This window comes from Haliotis cracherodii, unplaced genomic scaffold, assembly GCF_022045235.1.
Source record: "Haliotis cracherodii isolate W230 unplaced genomic scaffold, xgHalCrac1.p SCAF_10, whole genome shotgun sequence".
NCBI classification, from domain to species: domain Eukaryota; kingdom Metazoa; phylum Mollusca; class Gastropoda; order Lepetellida; family Haliotidae; genus Haliotis; species Haliotis cracherodii.
The window spans coordinates 56,113,925-56,134,322 of NW_027266265.1; the positions used below are offsets into that span (position 1 = coordinate 56,113,925).

General features: G+C 47.0%; 1 protein-coding gene across 1 annotated transcript in view; it reads right to left on the reverse strand.

Moving 5' to 3' along the window:
* Positions 1-20,398, reverse strand: part of LOC139454549 (protein virilizer homolog) — a 44,917-nt gene that overhangs the window by 20,747 nt on the left and 3,772 nt on the right. Inside the window, exons 6-22 of the mRNA XM_071236333.1 lie at positions 19,189-20,205; positions 18,959-19,053; positions 18,653-18,727; positions 18,376-18,465; positions 17,854-18,023; positions 16,874-16,953; positions 16,027-16,187; positions 15,173-15,394; positions 13,949-14,037; positions 13,471-13,633; positions 12,761-12,861; positions 11,820-12,000; positions 9,783-9,900; positions 8,855-9,043; positions 1,743-1,886; positions 1,147-1,350; positions 5-90 (exon numbers count right to left, since the gene is read on the reverse strand). Coding sequence (XP_071092434.1) covers positions 5-90; positions 1,147-1,350; positions 1,743-1,886; positions 8,855-9,043; positions 9,783-9,900; positions 11,820-12,000; positions 12,761-12,861; positions 13,471-13,633; positions 13,949-14,037; positions 15,173-15,394; positions 16,027-16,187; positions 16,874-16,953; positions 17,854-18,023; positions 18,376-18,465; positions 18,653-18,727; positions 18,959-19,053; positions 19,189-20,205 — 3,185 coding nt within the window. The remainder of the gene's footprint in view (positions 1-4; positions 91-1,146; positions 1,351-1,742; positions 1,887-8,854; positions 9,044-9,782; positions 9,901-11,819; positions 12,001-12,760; positions 12,862-13,470; positions 13,634-13,948; positions 14,038-15,172; positions 15,395-16,026; positions 16,188-16,873; positions 16,954-17,853; positions 18,024-18,375; positions 18,466-18,652; positions 18,728-18,958; positions 19,054-19,188; positions 20,206-20,398) is intronic.

Here is a 20,398-nt window from a genome sequence, read left to right on the forward strand (position 1 = left end):
GTACCTGTAGAAAGTTGAGGAAGATGGGACAGCACTCCTCGCTATACAGCTCCACGAGGGCGTACATGTACTTCATCTCACTCTGAGCATCTGCCACAACAATAATCAGTGAGTGAGTTGAGAAAGAAGATATGCCTTAGCATCATCTGTTGTCATTTATATCATTGTATAGCTTTTGCCCTCGTGGTCACAAGGCAAACTGTCCCTAATCTGTTGAACTGGAAATAAATCTCTCTAACTTGTGAACCTGTAATGATGGACTCAGGGTTTTACAAGCCGATCGTTCTTGTCCCATCATCCAACCTTATCTTGCTATGCACAGGCCCGTTCAGCACAGTAATCTGGTACACCCGCTGTGGACACATTTAACTCATAATCTGTTTTCTGTTAGAGGAAATGCAGCAGGATCCTATTCGGAGTGAAACTCAAAGCCACAATCATAGGATCCTGGCACAACTAAGGGAAGCAACTCTGAGTGAGTGAAAGGTCAGCATTTCAGCCATTTAACAGCATGCTAGGCCATGGTCAACTAAAAACCTGAAGTGATGCAATTCATTGAGGTTTGGGGAAACCGATGAGCACAGATACTTTGCTAGCAGATCAAAGATCATAAAATTGGGGCCATTCTGGGTTTCCAATCGGTTCCCAGGATCCCCGTATGAAACTCTCTACAGTGAGATGCTGTGCTTCATGCAACTGTAATTTATTTAAGTTAAACTAATACACAAATCTGAAAGCATAGGAAGGTAACCAGTCCACTGAAGCATTATGGAATACAGTTGTCGGGGAGTATGCCCAGGAGACTATTTCATTTATGAACTAAAAAATAACTTTTTTTAAAACATTCCTTTTAAATCTCATTACAATCTCAACAGGGAGATTTGAGTTTTATGCCATTTGAAAAGTATTTCAGTTATATCATGGCATGTCAGTTTAATGTGGGAGGAGAGCCTGAAGTTATGCATGTTAGACATGTTAAACCCATGAGCAGTTATGGTGCTAATAAACCAACTTTCATAGTCAGAGTGAACTGAGACTCGAACCCCTAGTCATAGGCTTCAGGCATGCCGATGGCTAGAGATCAGTGATGAGCGGCGACTTTGACAACTCGGACACATTTCTGAACAGACTTAAGTACAGGCAAACCTTGTGTGTACAGCTTCTCTGGAGGCACAGCCAAGTAATGGAGGATGCGGACAGTGGTGACGAGGCCGGGGGGAAGCTTGTGTACATCCTCAGAGTACATCTTCAGCTGACCTATCAGATCCGACATCTTGTCACGGGACACACAAGTCACTTTCTTCAAGGGCGCGACCCACTCTTCGAGCTCAGTCAGTCGACTGTTGAAATCTGCACCATACAAGATGGATGGTTCAAAGGAGTGAAGACAAATATTGGCTGCTGATTGGATCAGAAGTACATGCAAAGAAGCATTTTTACCAATCAGAAAGTCTCTAATTTAGACTCTTGTCACTAGGTCTAATGATGATGTACATATGTGAGTTTTAACGATAGTTCAGCTGCCGAGCACAGGTATGGTGCTGACAAACCTGTGCCCATGGATGTGTATATTTAAACATTTACAAAATCTATGAACAAGATAACAAATATGAGTTTAACCTGAAGGAACAGTGGCAGTCTTTCTTGAAACTTAGTGAAACAAAAAAGATATTTTTTTAAATTCAGCATTTTGAGGACGTGAGTTTATTCACCGCAGGCAGTCCTTGAGCCTACAGCCCTACCTTGCTCGCTGACAGCCAGGATCCGGGCGGCAAACTTCTCCAGCATGACCACGTTGTTGGACAGCTTGATGACCAGGCACAGCAGGTGGGTCGTGTAGCCAGCACAAACCGACTTCTTCAGGCGGCGGTTGCCATCTTCATCACCTGGAAAGGCACAAATCATAAATCTACAAACTGACCCATTCCTTGAGTGAGTGAGTGAGTGAGTGAGAGAGAGTGAGAGTGAGAGAGTCAGTGAGAGTGAGAGAGAGTGAGTGAAAGAGAGTGAGAGAGAGAGAGTCAGTGAGAGAGTGAGTGAGAGAGAGTGAGTGAGTGAGTTAGAGTGAGAGAGAGTGAGTGAGTGAGTGTGAGAGAGTGAGAGAGAGTGAGAGTGAGAGAGAGTGAGTGAGAGAGAGAGTGAGTGAGTGAGAGAGTGAGAGAGAGTGAGTGAAAGAGAGAGTGAGTGAGTGAGAGTAAGAGAGAGAGAGTAAGTGTGTGAGTGAGTGAGTGAGTGAGTGAGTGAGTGAGTAGCTCTCCTCCCCGTGCTACAAGTGATTAGACATGTTTTCTCATATGTTGTACCATCTGTGGTGAACATAGTCAAGACAACATCTTAATGAAGAGACAGGGGCTGGCTGATGGAGGGAGAACTGGGTTAACTGTTAGATCTACTAGAGACAACTTGACTGTATATTTACATAATACACAGCCTCAGCACAATTTTTACAAACCTGTAGAGGTTATGAATTCTCTGATGAAATCCTCCTTGGGGCACTTATTGCATTTTCCTTGCTCAAGAAAATCTACATGACATAGTTGTAACCATTTTCCTTAATAAAAAATGTTACCACACAAAAAACTTCGTTTTTGTATGATATACGACCACCCTTACGGGGCCTCACCACCAACGGCGCCTCACGCCAGGGGGAGCAACTCTCACCCAAATCACTTTCCATATGTCAAATGCTGACGGAATGTGGGGAGGTGGGTGGCCGTGCCCCAAGGAGGATTTCATCAGAGAATTCATAACCTCTACAGGTTTGTAAAATTCTCTTTCTGATTAAATCCTCCTTGGGGCACTTATTGCATCAGGACAGACTCCCAAAGATAATCTAGGAAGTGGCATCCGTCAGCAACAGGCGTAAATAAATACATCGTATTTGATTATTCAACAGAATAAAATATTGAGTTCAATAAATGGAACCAACCTTATCGTGAGGCACCACCGTCGAAAGGCGGGGGCTAGAGACAGGGCGTGGTCGACCATATATTATGATAAAGCCTGTTTTCGCGGCTTGTCATAAGTTGAGAACTCGAAACACCTCCCACCCCCACACTTTTTTTGAACAAGTGATATAGGGGCATAGATCACGAGAGACCATAACCAGCGCTGAGCTAGGCCAGAGAGTCCCCGAGGATCGAAGGAGCGCGTGCGCAAAATACGAGTATTATCGAGTAGTAAGGACTGATATTTATCGACCGCAGAAGATAAAATCCGGACCATTACCGAGCAGTATAACCGGAGGACTGTCTAAAATCTCGAATGCTCAATTGGCTAGAGATTAGAACTTTGCCCCGTTCGGAGAACTGACTGACCAAACCGAGTACGCTCGCTTGAGTGTTTGTCGAGTTGGTAAGGTTTGATGAATCGTGCTCGGCTGGCTCCAAATAGCCGCGGAGCAGATCTGCTCAATGTGCAGAGCCGCGGCGTACGCTTTTGACGCAGCCACTGCTCTAACCTAATGAGCCTTCAACCTGGTAGGGGGGTCCCTGCCTGTAAGCGTATACGCTGTACAAATGGTTGAAACTATCCACCTCGAGATAGATTGTTTACTCGCAGGTGAGCCAACCTTCCTACCGCCGTAACAGCAAAATAGTTGGTTATCCTTACGGACACCAATATTTCTGCTGATATAGGCCATGAGAGTCGTGCGGACATCCAAGACATGAGCATGTCTTGCAGTGGTCCCCGACGCGGAAGGCTGTGAAAGAGCAGGTAGCTCAATAGGAGCCGTTCACGTGGAAGCGTGTGCGACCCTTTGACAGTAAGAGTCCGGTAGTCGAAAACTGACTCTGTCCCGGTGATATTTATCGACCGCATGGAAGACAGTTATTTCGGGATCGGCTGACATAACACGAATGTCGCCTACCCGTCTGCCGGACGTTACCACCACAAGGAACGCCGTCTCCCAGCTCAACAGCTGAAGAGAGAGAGACGACAGATCCCGAAAGGAAGGACCGGACAGCCAATCGAGAATGATTGACAAGTCCCAAGGGGGACTGATCCGCCGGACTGGCGGTCGGATCCTGTCCACACCTGCTAAAAAGCGCTGCACTAATGGGTGTGCACCCAGAAGTGCCCCGTCGACAGTGACGTGAAAAGCTGCGATAGCTGTAGAGTAACCCCGGACTGTTGATGCGGCCAGGCCGTCATCTAGTCGCGACTGGAGAAACTCAATCACGGATACGAGATCTGCAGAAAAAAAAAAAAAAAAAAAGATCTGCAATCCCTCTATCGACACACCAGGGCGCATAGCAGGCCTATCTATCGTACTGAACGTTTGTCGAATCTCTCCGCGAAGCCAGTATTGTGTCTGCAACTCGTGCAGGAATACCGCTCTTCTGGAGGCGATTCCTGACAGTGGCTAAGCCACCCATTGAATCCTTGGATTCGGGTGGAGGGCCCCGTTCTGGGATAGGAGGTCCGGTCATAAAGGTAATATAACAGGAGGCTGAGACAGAAACCTGAGTATTACTTGAAACCCACTCTGCGCCGACTAAAGAGGTGCCAGGAGCACAATTAGTCGCGCAGGCTGAGTGCTTAGCTGAGACAGGACCTTGGAAATCAGAGGTACTGGGGGGAATGCCCACAGAATTCTGTCCGTCCAATCTAGCTGGAAGGCGTCCGGTGCCACCGACCTCGGGTCGTGGACTCGGGAGCAGAACGTTGGTGTCTGGTGATTCATCACAGACGCAAACAGATCCACCTGTAACGGCCTGTATAACAGGGAGAAAATCCCGAATATCCCCGGGTCGAGCCTCCACTCGTGAGGAGCGAGGATCCGGCGAGACAGAGCGTCCGTACGGACGTTGTCCACCCCCGGGAGATAAACAGGTAGCACCCTGATATCGTGAGAGTCGCACTATAGTAGGAACTGCCACGTCTTTCGTCGAAGCGACGGAGACGCCGTTCCCCCCTGCTTCCGGATGTAAGTCATCGCCGTTTGGTTGCCCATCTCTAGACGAACCACTTGGCCACGAAGCAGACCCGGGAAGCGTTGGAACACCAACCTGACCGCTCTCAGTTCTAGCACATTGATATGCAGTTTGATCTCCTGCTGGGACCATAGTCCCGAGGCAGTGTGATCATTCAGAACGCCTCCCCAGCCGGAGAGTGACGCGTCTGTTTGAACTGTGAGAGACGGAACGGGAGTGTCGAGGGGGAGCCCCCGGGACAGATTCCCGACCTCGGTCCACCACTGGAGGTGTGTAATGAGCCAATACGGAGTCTCGAGCACAGTCTCGAGATCTTCCGAGTTCGCCCAAATTCGACAGAGTGCTTGTTGAATGGGACTCATTCTCAAGCGCCCCGCCAGACCAAATCCACTGTCGCCGCCATGTTGTCCAGTAACTGGAGCTATGTACGAGCAGTGTGACTTGCGCTTAAGGGACTTGATATCTTGTGACAGAGATACACGTCCTCTCACCGTGTTGAAATTAGCCACTAGGAAGACTAGATTCTGAGTGGGGCTCAGATCTGACTTCTTGAGACTGACCATCCACCCTAGCGTGATCAGAATATCTATCACTTGTTGTGTAGCTATCTGACTCAGGGATTGCGATAGAGCTCTTAGTAACCAGTCGTCGAGGTACGGATGGCAGAACCGACCTTTTGACCTGGCCACTTGGGCGGGACTCAACATCAGCTTGGTGAACACCCTCGGGGCCGTGAAGATCCCGAATGGTAGAACCCTGAACTGATAACACCTCCCGTCGAAAGAAAACCTCAGGTATTTCTTGAACTCGGGGTGTATTGGTATGTGGAGATAGGCGTACTTAAGTCTATTGACGTTAGCCATTCTCCTGTCTCGACAGGTGAGATCACTGTTTGGTGACTAGGAAACAAGTCGAGTAGAAGCCCTCGCTTTCCTGTCCCTCGGGACCCGGTTCGATCGCAGCTTTCATAAGTGCGTCGACCTCGGCACGGAGGAATTCCGCCTTCTCTCGGGTAGCAGGCACCGGAGTGTGCTTTATCCCGGAGAAGGGGAGGGGCGGATGATGTTTCCACCGAGGCAAATGGCCATCCCTTAAAATGGACGGGGTCCGGGGATTGTGATGTAACTGTCTCCGATTCCTTCAGGAATAGAGCCAGTCGGCCGCCTACGGGGACATCCGGCTGGAGGCAGTGAACCCCGGCTGTCGGCAGTTCGATAACTTGCGACTGTGGGTTCACCCGGGGCTCTTCGGGCGCTAATGGAAACTCATCGTTCCCAGCCCCGCGAATAAGCTGTTGGTCTCGACCAGCTGCCTTGCCCCGGCCCGTGCCTCTCTTGCTCCTCCCGGCGCCCTTATACCTGAAGGAAGCGGCGGCTTCCAAGCAGGTGTGGACGTCTGACCCGTGCGTTAGCGTAGGGGGGGACAATTGGAGAGGCCCGCTTACGCGGTTTTAACGCTTGGTACCTCCAACATGGCCTCATGAGTCTTTGATGGAAGTATACCATTGAGCGGCCTCTCGGACCACCTGCTGAGCCCCAGGGAAGAGGGTGGCACCCTCTTATACGGCAAAGCAAGTAAGTCTTGGCATGTGTAAGTCGAGTATTTAGATACCGACATCCACCGCCTGCGCATGCCCATAACAGCGCACATCATCTGCGAGGCACAGCTACGAATAGCGTCCCGCGTAAGATAACTGAACTTCCGTTAGTTGCGCGGCCAACTCCGAAGAGTCGACCGGCCCCTCTCCCGCTAACTCCCTCTGTACAGCCGACAGATACGCGGAGTGTACGGACACACGGAGCTGTTGGCATGCATTATGATATTGCTCCTCGAAGCATATGTAAGCAGCCTTCAACTCCGCACCGCACGCGGGAAAGGGGGGGGGCAACAGCCGTCCCTGCTTGACCTTAGTCAAGTTGGGTGTCTCCGACTCTGGCATGGGCGCAGCCACCTGAGGCAGTACCTGGACAATCCTGTCCCGCACGTGCCTCTGCACCCGGCCCGATGCCGAGTCCCGGTGCCGAGTCCCGGTGCCGAGGTGCCGGAGGTTCAAGGGAACCCACCTGGCACCGGGCTAGGTATCCACTAGTGGAAGCCTCGGCCTCGGAAGAGGCGTCTGGCTCCGCTAGGGAAAGTTGTGCGTCGGTAGTGCACGGGCCGAGCCGGCGCCCGCCACCACTACGCTGGGGATCGACCGCGAGCCAGAGCCGAAGCTCGGTCTCGGATCGTCCCCGAGACAAAGGGAACCAACCTTGCTCCGGGGCAGGTATCCACTAGTGGAAGCCTCGGCCTCGGAAGAGGCGTCTGGCTCCGCTAGGGAAAATTGTGCGTCGGTGGTGCACGGGCCGGCGCCCGCCACCACTACGCTTGGGAGCGACCTCGAGCCGGAGCCGAAGCTCGGTCTCGGATCGTCCCCGAGACAAAGGGAACCCCCCTGGCTCCGGGCTACGAATCCACTAGTGAAAGCCTCGGCCTCGGAAGAGGCGTCTGGCTCCGCTAGGGAAAGTTGTGCGTCGGTAGTGCACGGGCCGGCGCCCGCCACCCCTCCGCTGGGGAGCGACCTCGAGCCGGAGCCGAAGCCCGGTCTCGGATCGTCCCCGAGATCAAGTGGCCTGCCTCGGCCGACGCCGGGCATAACACAGATCTCGAAGCCGCGTCCGGCGCCGACAACGGGGAAGGCTCAGCCCGTAGCTCCTCCGGAGCCGAGACTTCACCTCCTCCATCATCGACGCCATCGGCGACTTAAGTAACGCAGAACAGTCTGCCAAAGACAGTGCAGGAGAGGGTGCAGTGCTTACTACGGGGACCCTCCAGCCTTCTCCCCCGGCCCCCGGAGAGGGAGCGGGGGAGACAATCTCGGCAGCTTTTTTACCCTTTTTAGATGGGGAGGGGGGGGGGGGGATGTCTTAGTAGATCTGATATCTACCCCCGCCTTTATAGACCTCTTTAAAGTGGAACAAGTCAACTTGTCTCTTTTGGGGGGTAAAGGCAATGTCCTCCGCCAGACATATCAGGCAGCGTTCGTGCCTGTCTTAGAACAACCTGTACACAGTTTGAAGGTCTTTGTAAACAAGACCGTAATTTCTGAGGTGGGCGGGAAGGGTATTAACGTGTATCAGTGCGATATAAAGATCGGAAAAATACGTGCATAAATTGTGAAACTAGAAGCAAAGGCGTAATGTAGAATGCGATTTGTAACGCGATACTAATAGCCAATGTCGTAGTTTAACTATAACACCAAAGGGGCGTGTTACGCGCTAAGGTGAAAAAACCCGTAAAAAAAGGTAAGTGTAGTTTATAAATTAACACACCACCTTGGGTTTTGTAAAGGAAAAAATTGTAGTCCAATGCTGTATGATATAACAAAACCCCAAGCCGTTTCTTAATGGCCTTGGTGTTACATGTATCAGCCCGTGGGACTACAATATGGACGCCATTACGGCCATTTGAATTCAAAGGTGCCGTGCACGTGGCGTCAATTACAACTCTATAACTTCACAATGCGAGGTATTACGCCTTTGCAATGAAAGAAATGTACCATACATACAGTTTGGTCAGCCATGGTTCTTGTCGAACGATAGATTTCTCTTATTTTGTCTTGTGTGAAAAATCAACACGTCTGTCTCTTACAGATGACATAAGGAAAGTGATTTGGGTGAGAGTTGCTCCCCCTGGCGTGAGGCGCCGTTGGTGGTGAGGCCCCGTAAGGGTGGTCGTATATCATACAAAAACGAAGTTTTTTGTGTGGTAACATTTTTTATTAAGGAAAATGGTTACAACTATGTCATGTAGATTTTCTTGAGCAAGGAAAATGCAATAAGTGCCCCAAGGAGGATTTAATCAGAAAGAGAATTAATAGTCTCGGGCAACAGACGAGCATGACTTCAAAGGTTTACATAGTACCAGCATTATCTCACCTGACTGTTCGACGAATGGCAGGAGGACGCTGAGGTTGTTGTCCTGACTGAGGACATGCACTACTGCATCGCGACCCATCGTACTGAACATCGCTATGGCGTCACGTGACACAGAGGTGAAGGTCATTGAGAACAGGTTCTGGAGAATACCCAGTGGCTCAGGATCATCTAGAGGTCGAGCTTTGCCATCTGAAACCAAGACAAGACAATGTACAACACTTGATTACTTGACACTCTCGTCTGGTCCCAACAGGGTCATTCTTTATCCACCATTTATTCCTGATAACAAGAAGAGTTTAAACAAGGGAGATAGTTCTATGGATATACAACTACAATGAATGTGACATTGCTTGATAACATTATCTACACCAAAAGGTTGCGTTCATCCAATAGAAGAATTTCCTTGTTCATCACACCCACTTCTAAATGCCACTTAAAGAAAAACAGTTTAACTGGACAGCTAGATACATTCTCAAGGTCCTCTAAGTCACCAAATGTAGACAATATGTTTCTTTTACTTGAAAAGATACAGTTAAATCCAACAGTCCTGCGATCAGTTGCTACTCATATGACATAATGAAGTGCAGTGTAGGAATGGTGAAAAGGTTACATTCATCGCACAGCAGTAAAGTTCTGGATAAGTAGATACGTTTTCACAGTCCCTTGTCCCACCCAATAGCTATTTCACATGAGTTGACTGTAATACAATAAGTACATCATGAAAGGATCTAGATCAAACTGAGATAATGTTGTTTAATGCCGAGTCAGCAATAGTAAATGTGTGAGTTTGGACGAGACAAACCAGTGGTTGATATAATGAGTAATGTCCCATGCTACTGGATTAAGATGACACCCAATGAAGCAAGTCACTCATCTGCCCACCGGATCCAGTTAACCAGTGTTACTGGGACTCCGGGGCTCTACTTACGCTTGTTGTGGTACTCCAGGAGATGGTCGACATACTGGAGGGTCTGCAGGTGATACACCAGCTCCAGCCCCAGCTGCCTGGCCGGCATGTCGTCCACCCCCTCCTCCGGGCTGTCCTCCTGGAAACATCATCGTCAGTATCAGCAAACATGATTGTCAGTATTAGCAACATCATCGTCGGTATTAGCAACATCATCGTCGGTATTACGAACATCATTGTCAGTATTATCAACATCATCGTCAGTATTGGCACCATTGTCAGTATTTGCAATATCTTCAATATCATCAACATCATCGTTAGTATTTGCAACATCGTCAGTATTAGCAACATCATCATCAGTATTACCAACATCATCGTCAGTATCACGAACATCATCATCAGTATTATCAACATCATCATCAGTATTATCAACATCACCGTCAGTATTATCAACATCATCGTCAGTATTTGCAACATCACCGTCAGTATTATCAACATCACCGTCAGTATTATCAACATCATCATCAGTATTATCAACATCATCGTCAGTATTATCAACATCATCGTCAGTATTATCAACATCATCACCAGTATTATCAACATCATCGTCAGTATTTGCAACATCACCGTCAGTATTATCAACATCATCGTCAGTATTTGCAACATCACCGTCAGTATTATCAACATCATAGTCAGTTTTATCAACATCATCGTCAGTATTATCAACATCATCATCAGTATTATCAACATCATCGTCAGTATTATCAACATCATCATCAGTATTATCAACATCATTGTCAGTATTATCAACATCACCATCAGTATTATCAACATCATCGTCAGTATTATCATTATCATCGTCAGTATTTGCAACATCATCATCAGTATTATCAACATCATCGTCAGTATTTGCAACATCACCCTCAGTATTATCAACATCATCGTCAGTATTATCAACATCATCATCAGTATTTGCAACATCATCATTAGTATTATCAACATCATAGTCAGTATTATCAACATCATCGTCAGTATTATCAACATCATCATCAGTATTATCAACATCATCGTCAGTATTTGCAACATCATCATCAGTATTATCAACATCATTGTCAGTATTATCAACATCATCATCAGTATTATCAACATCATCGTCAGTATTTGCAACATCACCATCAGTATTATCAACATCATCGTCAGTATTTGCAACATCACCATCAGTATTATCAACATCATCATCAGTATTTGCAACATCACCATCAGTATTATCAACATCATCGTCAGTATTTGCAACATCACCGTCAGTATTATCAACATCATCGTCAGTATTATCAACATCATCATCAGTATTTGCAACATCATCGTCAGTATTTGCAACATCATCATCAGTATTATCAACATCATTGTCAGTATTATCAACATCATCATCAGTATTATCAACATCATCGTCAGTATTATCAACATCATCGTCAGTATTTGCAACATCACCATCAGTATTATCAACATCATCGTCAGTATTATCAACATCATCATCAGTATTTGCAACATCATCGTCAGTATTTGCAACATCATCATCAGTATTATCAACATCATTGTCAGTATTATCAACATCATCATCAGTATTATCAACATCATCGTCAGTATTATCAACATCATCGTCAGTATTATCAACATCACCATCAGTATTATCAACATCATCGTCAGTATTTGCAACATCACCGTCAGTATTATCAACATCATCGTCAGTATTATCAACATCATCATCATCATCAGTATTTGCAACATCATCATCAGTATTACCAACATCATCATAAGTATTAGCAACATCATCATCAGTATTAGCAACAGCATCATCAGTATTACCAACATCAATCGTCAGTATTATCAACATCATCGTCAGTATTGGCACCATCATCAGTATTTGCAACATCATCAGTACTATCAAAATCATCATCAGTATTTGCAACATCATCATCAGTATTTGCAACATCATCATCAGTATTACCAACATCATCATCAGTATTAGCAACATCATCAACATGCTTCCAGCAAACTCACGGTCATCTGTATGAGGGACCTGATGATGCCGTTGGTTGTGTCGGGCTTCCAGCTGAGAAACAGCAGCCCCTGCTGAGTCTTGATCAGATGCAGCAGCAGTTTCTGTACCGCGGTGAAGATGCTGGGCTGACTCGATGTTGTCGGCGTTGATGTCAACACGAAAATACTCTCCAGCAGGCGACTGAAATACACATACTTGACTACATCCCACATTAAGGCCACATCAAACTGATTATTTGTGTTTTGACATTTTGTACCCTGGGATGCGAAATAGGAATTGTCATTTTTTTTAGGATAACCATTGCTGCTTTTTAGGATTTGATACTTTCTAGGCAGTTTGACAGGATAACAAAGTGCATATTCCTGATTTCATGGTTGATTTTCTTTTGAGCCTTAGGAACAATTTATGTAGACACAGATCTATTCATTTCAGTCATATTTAGGAAGATAATCTTTAAACAATCAGTGCATGATCACAAAATCCCCATCAAGAATGGAAATGGAAAATTATTTGTTGATGGCCTCCCCTAATGATTCTGATGCTACACGGTGATGCAGCACAGTACCACAGGATTACACAGAAAACAGGGGTGGTCGGGTAGCCTTGTGGTTAAAGTGTTCGCTCGTCACGCCGAAGACCCGGGTTCAATTCCAGACATGGGTACAGTGTGTGAAGCCCATTTCTGGTGTCCCTCGCCGTGATATTGCTGGAATATTGCTAAAAGCGGCGTAAATCCATACTCACTCACTCACAGAAAACATCTCCCTGGGGCATGTACAACTTGTTGCCAGTCGCCATGGTGATGTAGTTCAAATTACTGTTCTACCGGGTACCCATTCACTGCTAGAGTAAGAGGAACATTCTTCCAAAGATATGCAAGTTGTTACACCACATTCTGTGTATGAGTGAACATGGCACAGGAGCCACAACGACAACTCACCACTCGTAAGCTGTATGGAAGAGGCTGGGTAGGGGGTCCATGGGTGGAGGGTCTCCTGATGAGAACACATGAGACCCTGGAAGTCCACGACGTGGCTGAGCCTGGAACAAAATTCATTGGCTAAATGACCCTGTAGTGCTCTCCCCATCTCTTGCCCCTCCGCTTCATACCCTAATCCGCTCTTCTCTTTTCCCTACTGTAGCTCCCCACACTGCTGCCCCTAACCTACCCGTATCTTCTCTCACCCAGTTTTGCCTCTCCCTTTCTTTTTCCACTTTCCTCTACTCTCACCCCTAACCTACACTTGTCTTCTCCCGATAGTAGTCATTCCCCCCTAGTTTGGCCCCTCCCCTTCTTTTTCCACTCGCCTCTACTCTCACCCCTAACCTACACTTGTACTGCTGTTGCCCCTCTCCCTACTGTTGCCCCTTTCCCTACTGTTGCCCCTCTCCCTGCTGTTGCCCCTCTCCCTACTGTTTCCCCTCTCCCTGCTGTTGCCCCTCTCCCTACTGTTGCCCCTCTCCCTGCTGTTGCCCCTCTCCCTGCTGTTGCCCCTCTCCCTGCTGCTGCCCTCCCCCTGCTGTTACCCCTCTCCCTGCTGTTGCCCCTCTCCCTGCTGCTGTTGCCCCTCTCCCTACTGCTGTTGCCCCTCCCCCTGCTGTTGCCCCTCCCCCTGCTGTTGTCCCCTCCCTTGCCCCCGCAATACTCACAATCATTTCAGCTGCATGCATGAAGACCTTGGTCACTTCCTCCAAGGCGGCCACCAACTTGTCCACATCCTCTTCCTCCATGCAGGGAGGTGATGCCGGCTCCCCCTCCCCCTCCGCCCCTTTCATCTCATCATCTTCCAGAGGGGGGAGTGTGTCCAGTACACTGATAACACATGACAGCAACATACATATACTGCTATCCTATCACTGGGATTTATCAAGGATTTCTACTAGGTGCCCCTGGTGAAAACAATCACTATTTTGTTCAAAATTGGAATTTTCTTAATGTTTTTATGTACATAAATTCATGGGAATTGAGAAAATTCAAATTGAAATTGACAATTTGTACTGACATTTGCTGCCACATGTCGGCAGGTCAAGATAGATCCTTGTATCATTTCAAACCCTCCCTGAAACAAAGTACCCCACTGCCCCCTAAATATGTGACACCTGTCTTGGAAAAGTTCCTGGTACTCACTGGTCTATAGTGTGGGTCAGAGTCTGGAACAAGTCAAAGGTGTGGATTTTCCGACTCAGAGCAGTCAATGCAACGCTTGTTCTCGCCAACTGAAATAATTAAAGAGAAACATTTCATGACCTGTACACAATTTCATTAAAGTTCTTGCTGTTACCATGGTTACCTTGTGTCAAGGGACATCACATGGTTGGTTGGTTGGTTGGTTTGTTGTTTTACGCCGCACTCAGCAATATTCCAGCTATATGACGGCGGTTTGTAAATAATTGAGTCTGGACCAGACAATCCAGTGATTAATATCATGAGCAGCAATCCACGCAATTGGGATTGATGACATGCATCAACCAAGTCAGCGAGCCTGACCACCCGACCCCATTAGTCGCCTTTTACGACAAGCATAAGTCACCTTTTACGGCAAGCATGGACATCACATGGAGTATAAGACTATGACAGTAGTGAGTGAGTATTTCAGTTATGTCAGGATGTGTCGGACTGATGTGGGAGTAGCTCAGTTACATCACGGCATGTCAGCTTCATGTGGGAGTAGTTCACTTCTATATGGTTCAGTGCTAGGCATCTTCCAGAGGCAAGGGAGTTCACTGACTTAAAAGTCCAGTTTCCACCCTTGCTGAACTAGGCTGGAATTCCTGGGCCCCACAGGTGGTTATTACGAGTTATGCCCCTTCTAAGCCTCTCCTATAGACTAATCAGATTCCACCTCTCGTATTACTTGCATTTGTTTCAGACAAAATGGTGGCGCCCAGTCAAGACGATCTGATCGATAATCAAGGTCTTGCATAGCGAAGTGCATCAAATCACGTGAGTACCTTGATTAAAAACATGAAAAGACTTGGAAAATGCCTGTTGACGGTGCACATGCTTTGCAAATCCTGCAATCGACCGAAATCGAATGACATTTTACAAACCGGATTTCGTAACTCCATAATAGCAGCCTAGTTCAGCAAGGGTTGAAACTGGACTTTTATAGTCAGTTAACTCGAGAAGATGGCTAGCTGTTCAGTGAACACTTCTTGACACAATTTTATCAAAACTCTGCTTTCTCTCTCTTGGTTCTTTGATCATATGTATTCACGAGCAATGGAGTAACATAGTGTGTACAAATCCTATACTGACAATGGTGCTCAACACACGCTTCACAATAAAGTACCCACTCTTCTATTGTACCAAACAAAAACAGATTACAAGGCCACCTGAATGCTGGACTACCTGTTTAGTGAGCATGATGTCCATCAGCCTCCTGTAGCAGCACACAGCCTCCGTGCCATCCTCCTTCTTGGCCGTCTGCTGGGGGTGTTTGCCCAGGAACCACAGCAGACCACTGGAGAAGCACAGGGTCTTGTCGAGAGCGGCTACAATCTGCTGCTTCACGCTGAACGCCATGTACGGAGACAGGAACAGGTCGAGCAGCTTGTGCTGGACATCCCGCTTCTGTGGACATATTGGTGATCAAGTCAGTAAGTGGTGAGGTCAGGTGAAATGGGGTTTAAGGTCGCGTCCAAGATTAATGCACTAGTATAGCGGCATGCATGCATGCGTGTGTGCGTGGCTGTAGTACTAGTCTTGACTAATGCTGAATTTACAGTGCTAGCCCTCTGAGATACCATGCCACAGTTGAACATGAATACCCCACTCAGACACAGTATACTGACTCTGAGCCAACCAGTCCAGTCCTTGCTTTAGACCCTTAATGCTGAGCACCAGGCAGGGTAACAACAAGTACCATCTTTTCATGAATTTCGGTATGAAGGGGCCAGGGATCGAACTCTGGCCCTTTCGCTATCCGGGTGGACGGTCTACCACTAGACCACAGAGGCGGTCCAAATGAGTGAGTGAGTTGTGTTTTATGTCACATTTAGCATTATTTTTAAAAGTTTACTCCCACCACACCAATAGCACACTTCTCACATACTGGTAAACTACAACAAAGATGAATTTGATATTTCATTGCAGACGTCTGATGTTTTATGAGTGAGAGTACCATGCATGGACCAATGCCATATGATCTATGAATTATTATAAGATAACTGTCGAGTGATGTGAGACAAGGCTGCAGGACTCACCAGCATGCTGAGTGCGATGTCCGGACTGAGGCTGCACAGGCTCCCGGCAAGCCGTATCCCCATCTTCAGGTGACGCACTTTGAATGCCGATTCTGGTTGCTGCATGGCTTGTTCAAGGTCAAGGCCATCCATTGCCCACATCATAAGTGTATTCAACACATCTGGACAGAAAGGATTGCCACACAATTAGTGAGTGATTGAATGAGCTGGGATTAACTCCGCTTTTAATCACAGCAGTTACATCCCAGCATGTCAGCTTGATGCAGTGCTGCAGGTCTCAGATATCACACACATTGAATATTACATGAATGAGTGAGTATACTTTACACATCTGGAGCAATAATCAAGCACTAGCAATATCCCACCAAGCACTGGCTCCACGTTGACCACTCTTTGCTTTAGTCCCTTAATGCTGAGCGCACGCAAGGTAACAACAAGTAACATCTCTTAATGTTTTTTTTTAATGACACTGCGGACCTTCCGGACCTTCTGCTTTCTGGCTGAATTGTCGCTCCACTGGAGTGTGTGAGTGTGTATGGTTTTACGCCGCTTTTAGCAATATTCCAGCAATATCACGGCGGGGGACACCAGAAATGGGCTTCACACATTGTACCGGTGTCGGGTTTATGCTTTAACCACTAGGCTACCCGACAGCCCCCCTCTCCACGGGATGATGGAAGTGGTCATCATGTTCCGATTTATTCATTTTACTATAGTTACTTTACAAGCCATGACAGATTAACTACAGTAATATAAAAGAATCGGGTGTTTTTAATTTCTTTTGAGTAGAGTATAATTGGAAAGTGGACCAAGCCAAGAAGCAGAATTTTGATGTTTCTGAACTCACCTGTCCTGTGGTGTCGGACCAACAGGTAAGACAATCCTTTCACCAGGTACCCAGGAACATTTTCTAAAGCTTCAACCCACCTGAAATACACATACAGAATTGGCATTATATACCCAGGTTTATAAGATTCAGTAACACAGGCTGACAAGTAGCCATTCCCCTCATCAATCATCAGCCATGGCATTCGGTCAAGACAAAGCATAGGTTTGTTTGTTTGTTTGCTTGTTTGTTTAACACTGCACTCAACAATATCCCGGTCATATGACAGAGGTCTGTAAATAATCGAGTCTTGAAAGAGACAATCCAGTGATTGACATCATGAGCATCGATCCACACATTTGGGATATGATGACATGCATCAACCAAATCAGCAAGCCTGACCACCTGATCCTGTTAGTTGCCTCTTAGAACAAGCATAGTCGCAGGTCTTAAGCATTGGGTCTGCTTTATAATCCCAGCAGAGTTAATACTGAGAGCATATGGAAACAGTTTTACATGACAGAGATGCTAAAGCCATATGACACATGTCCCCTATTCTCACAGAACTCTTGATATACTCCATTGCCCAAACTGAAGGAACCCTACTCGATAACATCATTTTTCATATATCAGTGTTCGAAATTAAGAAGGTCCTGGGGTCTTGGAGCTTGTTCCTACATTATCTTAATCTAGGCACCCAGTAACTGTTTTAGATTTATCATTAGGATTATGACAAGGACCCCTGGACTTTCTTGCTTAATTTCGAACACTTTTTATCAAGCAATTTCCCTGTAAACAGACAACCATTTTCTTATGGGTAATTTCTTTTTCTGGATTCTGAAAACATATATTGGCAGCCATTTTGTAAAGGGTTACCTTATTCTTGTTGTTAACAAAAGTTGGATCCATGATGGTCCAATGAAATCTTAACAACTAGATGGCACATGGACACTGCTTGAGAAATCATAGTTTAGCCTCATCAGACCAAGCGTCCATCTTACTTATCATGCTTGTCATCGTCAGTGAACTGCTTCAGGACGTTCCCAAGTTTGATAGCTTCCTCTGGACCTTCATCTGTCCCCTCTTCAGTTGTCTCCCCCGACTTGTCATCTGCCTGTTCCAGCGCTGTCACCTCCAGCTCATACAGGGTCGACGACGGGTCACAGAAAGTCTGTCACAGAAACACAGATTTAGCCAGGATTCTCAACTAAGTGCCCTTTGTAGGCAAATTGGGAAAAGTATCATTCAAAATGGCTTATCAGTAAAGTGAGTTTGGTTTTACGCCGCTTTTAGCAATATTCCAGCAATATCAAGGCGGGGGACACCAGAAATGGGCTTCACACATTGTACCCATGTCGTGAATCGAACCCGGGTCTTCGGCGTGACGAGCAAACGCTTAAACTACTAGGCTACCCGCCTGCCCCTGCTTATCAGTAAAACTGTCAATCACTGTCAAAGGGGTTTTTATGACAAAGGTATCTTGACTGATTGTAGGTTCTCAATAATCCCTGAGTACTACTTACTGCCAGCGGAGATATGAATGTATGAAGTGGATTGAAAGTAGATCCTGGATATGTCCACGATTCGTCGCCCAGCTCGTAGATATCCATGCCCTGCAACGACATTTTGAAACAATGACACGACAATTACATTCCTACAAAACATTATTTTATGAAAGATTCATTTGTTTTCAAAACTGTATACACATAGCTTAATGCATGTAAAAGTAAACATGCATAAACTCCAGAATTGCGAAATGATGTCCCTGGTTTTAGATTATCTTGACTATCAATGACTCACTGGAATGATCTCTGTGTCCTCCCCCATGAGGTCGTCCTCTGACGAGATATCTTCATAGCCTCCATCCTCTCCTTCCTGAAAGTAGTGGTAGGAAGTGTTTAGATGCGTGAGTGAGGCTTAACACAGCTTTGAACAGTATTTCAGTCATATCACAAAACTGCAAAAGCCAGAAAACATATCCATCCTCTAGAGAGGTTAGGGAATACCCGACACCGCTCAACTATCTGATATTTGGCAGAGACAAATGCCACCAATAACAAGACATGTTATTTTGGTCTAAACAAGCATGAAATCCTGCGCACATACCGGCAGTTCTCCATCAGAAAACAGAGCATCAAGGGGAGACTGATCTGGGGTAAGAGTATCATAGATTTCATCCTGACCCTCATCCAGGATTTCACCTGCAACCGAAGCAAACAAAATTTGTTACCAACATAAACATAAGACAATTCTTCCTGCATCTTTTCAATGTTCTACAGCACCGTTCTACTGCGCTGTTCTACTGCAAAGCACACTACTGTAGATGACAGACATACCCAGCTCTGTTTCTTCTTCTGGAGGTGGTGGTGGTTCAGGGGGTCGCACTTCACGCATGATAGGTGACCTTGACCTTGACCGCTCAAATGACCTTCTCCGAATAGGTGGTTGTGGAGGACTGCGAGGTCTCGACTCTTTTTCCTCAAACGCCCGGAGACGTTCCCTTTCCTTCTCTTGTTCCCTCTCTTCCCTTCTTTGTTTCTCCCTCTCTCTTTCCCGTTCCCGATCTCTTTCCCTTTCCCGTTCTCTTTCTCTTTCCCGTTCCCTATCCCGTTCTCTCTCCCTGTCTCGCTCTCTTTCTCGATCTCTTTCTTTATAATAATCTCTGTCTCTGTCTCTGTCTCTGTCTCTATCACGGTAGTCTCTAGGCTCCCGGGAACTCTCCCTGGAACTGGAATAATCTCGACTGTCACTGTCTCTGGAGTTTCTCCGAGGTTTAACATCCCTATCTCTATCACGGTCCCTGTCTCTGTGGTAGTCCCAGTCGTAGGAATCTCGGGACCGGGTTTCCTCCCTCGAGTCATATGGCTCCTTTGGTTCCGGTGGGAAGTCTCGGAACTCTCTGGGAGGTTGCTCGTGCGGCTCGGGATCGTGAGGTGGTTCTACAGGAGCTATTGATGGAAGAGCGGGGAAGTCTCTCACAGGTTCTAATACAGCTGGGGGTGGAACCGGCTGAGGTGGGGCATCAAACGCCCCAGGGACGGAGCGATACATGATGTCTGGAGGGGGGACAGGTTGCGGAGGGGGGACAAGAGAGACAGAAGGAGGTGGCACAGGCTGAGGGGGTGGAGCCTGGTTGGGAGGGGCATGTAGGAATGGTGGTTGTGCCTGGGGTGGAGCAACTTGCTGTTGCTGTTGAAGTTGCTGTTGTTGTTGCTGCTGCTGGAGCTGCTGCTGTTGGCGCTGCTGCTGCACGGCCTGTTCCAGGAGATCCAGAGGATGCTGTTGTGCGGGTCTGGGTGGGGGCCTCACCTCTACTTCCTGGTGGGAGTCGGGAGTGCTGGAGGCACGGCTCTCTGGAAAACAAAACCACCATATTATTAGGGGATCTCTCTCTGGCTTCACTTACCCTGTGCTTTTGGCCTGGGTGCAGGTTGTGGTTGACAGGGAGGGGGAGGGGGATCTCTCTCTGGTCTTGCTTACCCTGTGCTTTTGGCCTGGGTGCAGGTTGTGGTGGAGGGGGAGGGGCATCTCTCTCTGGTCTCGCTT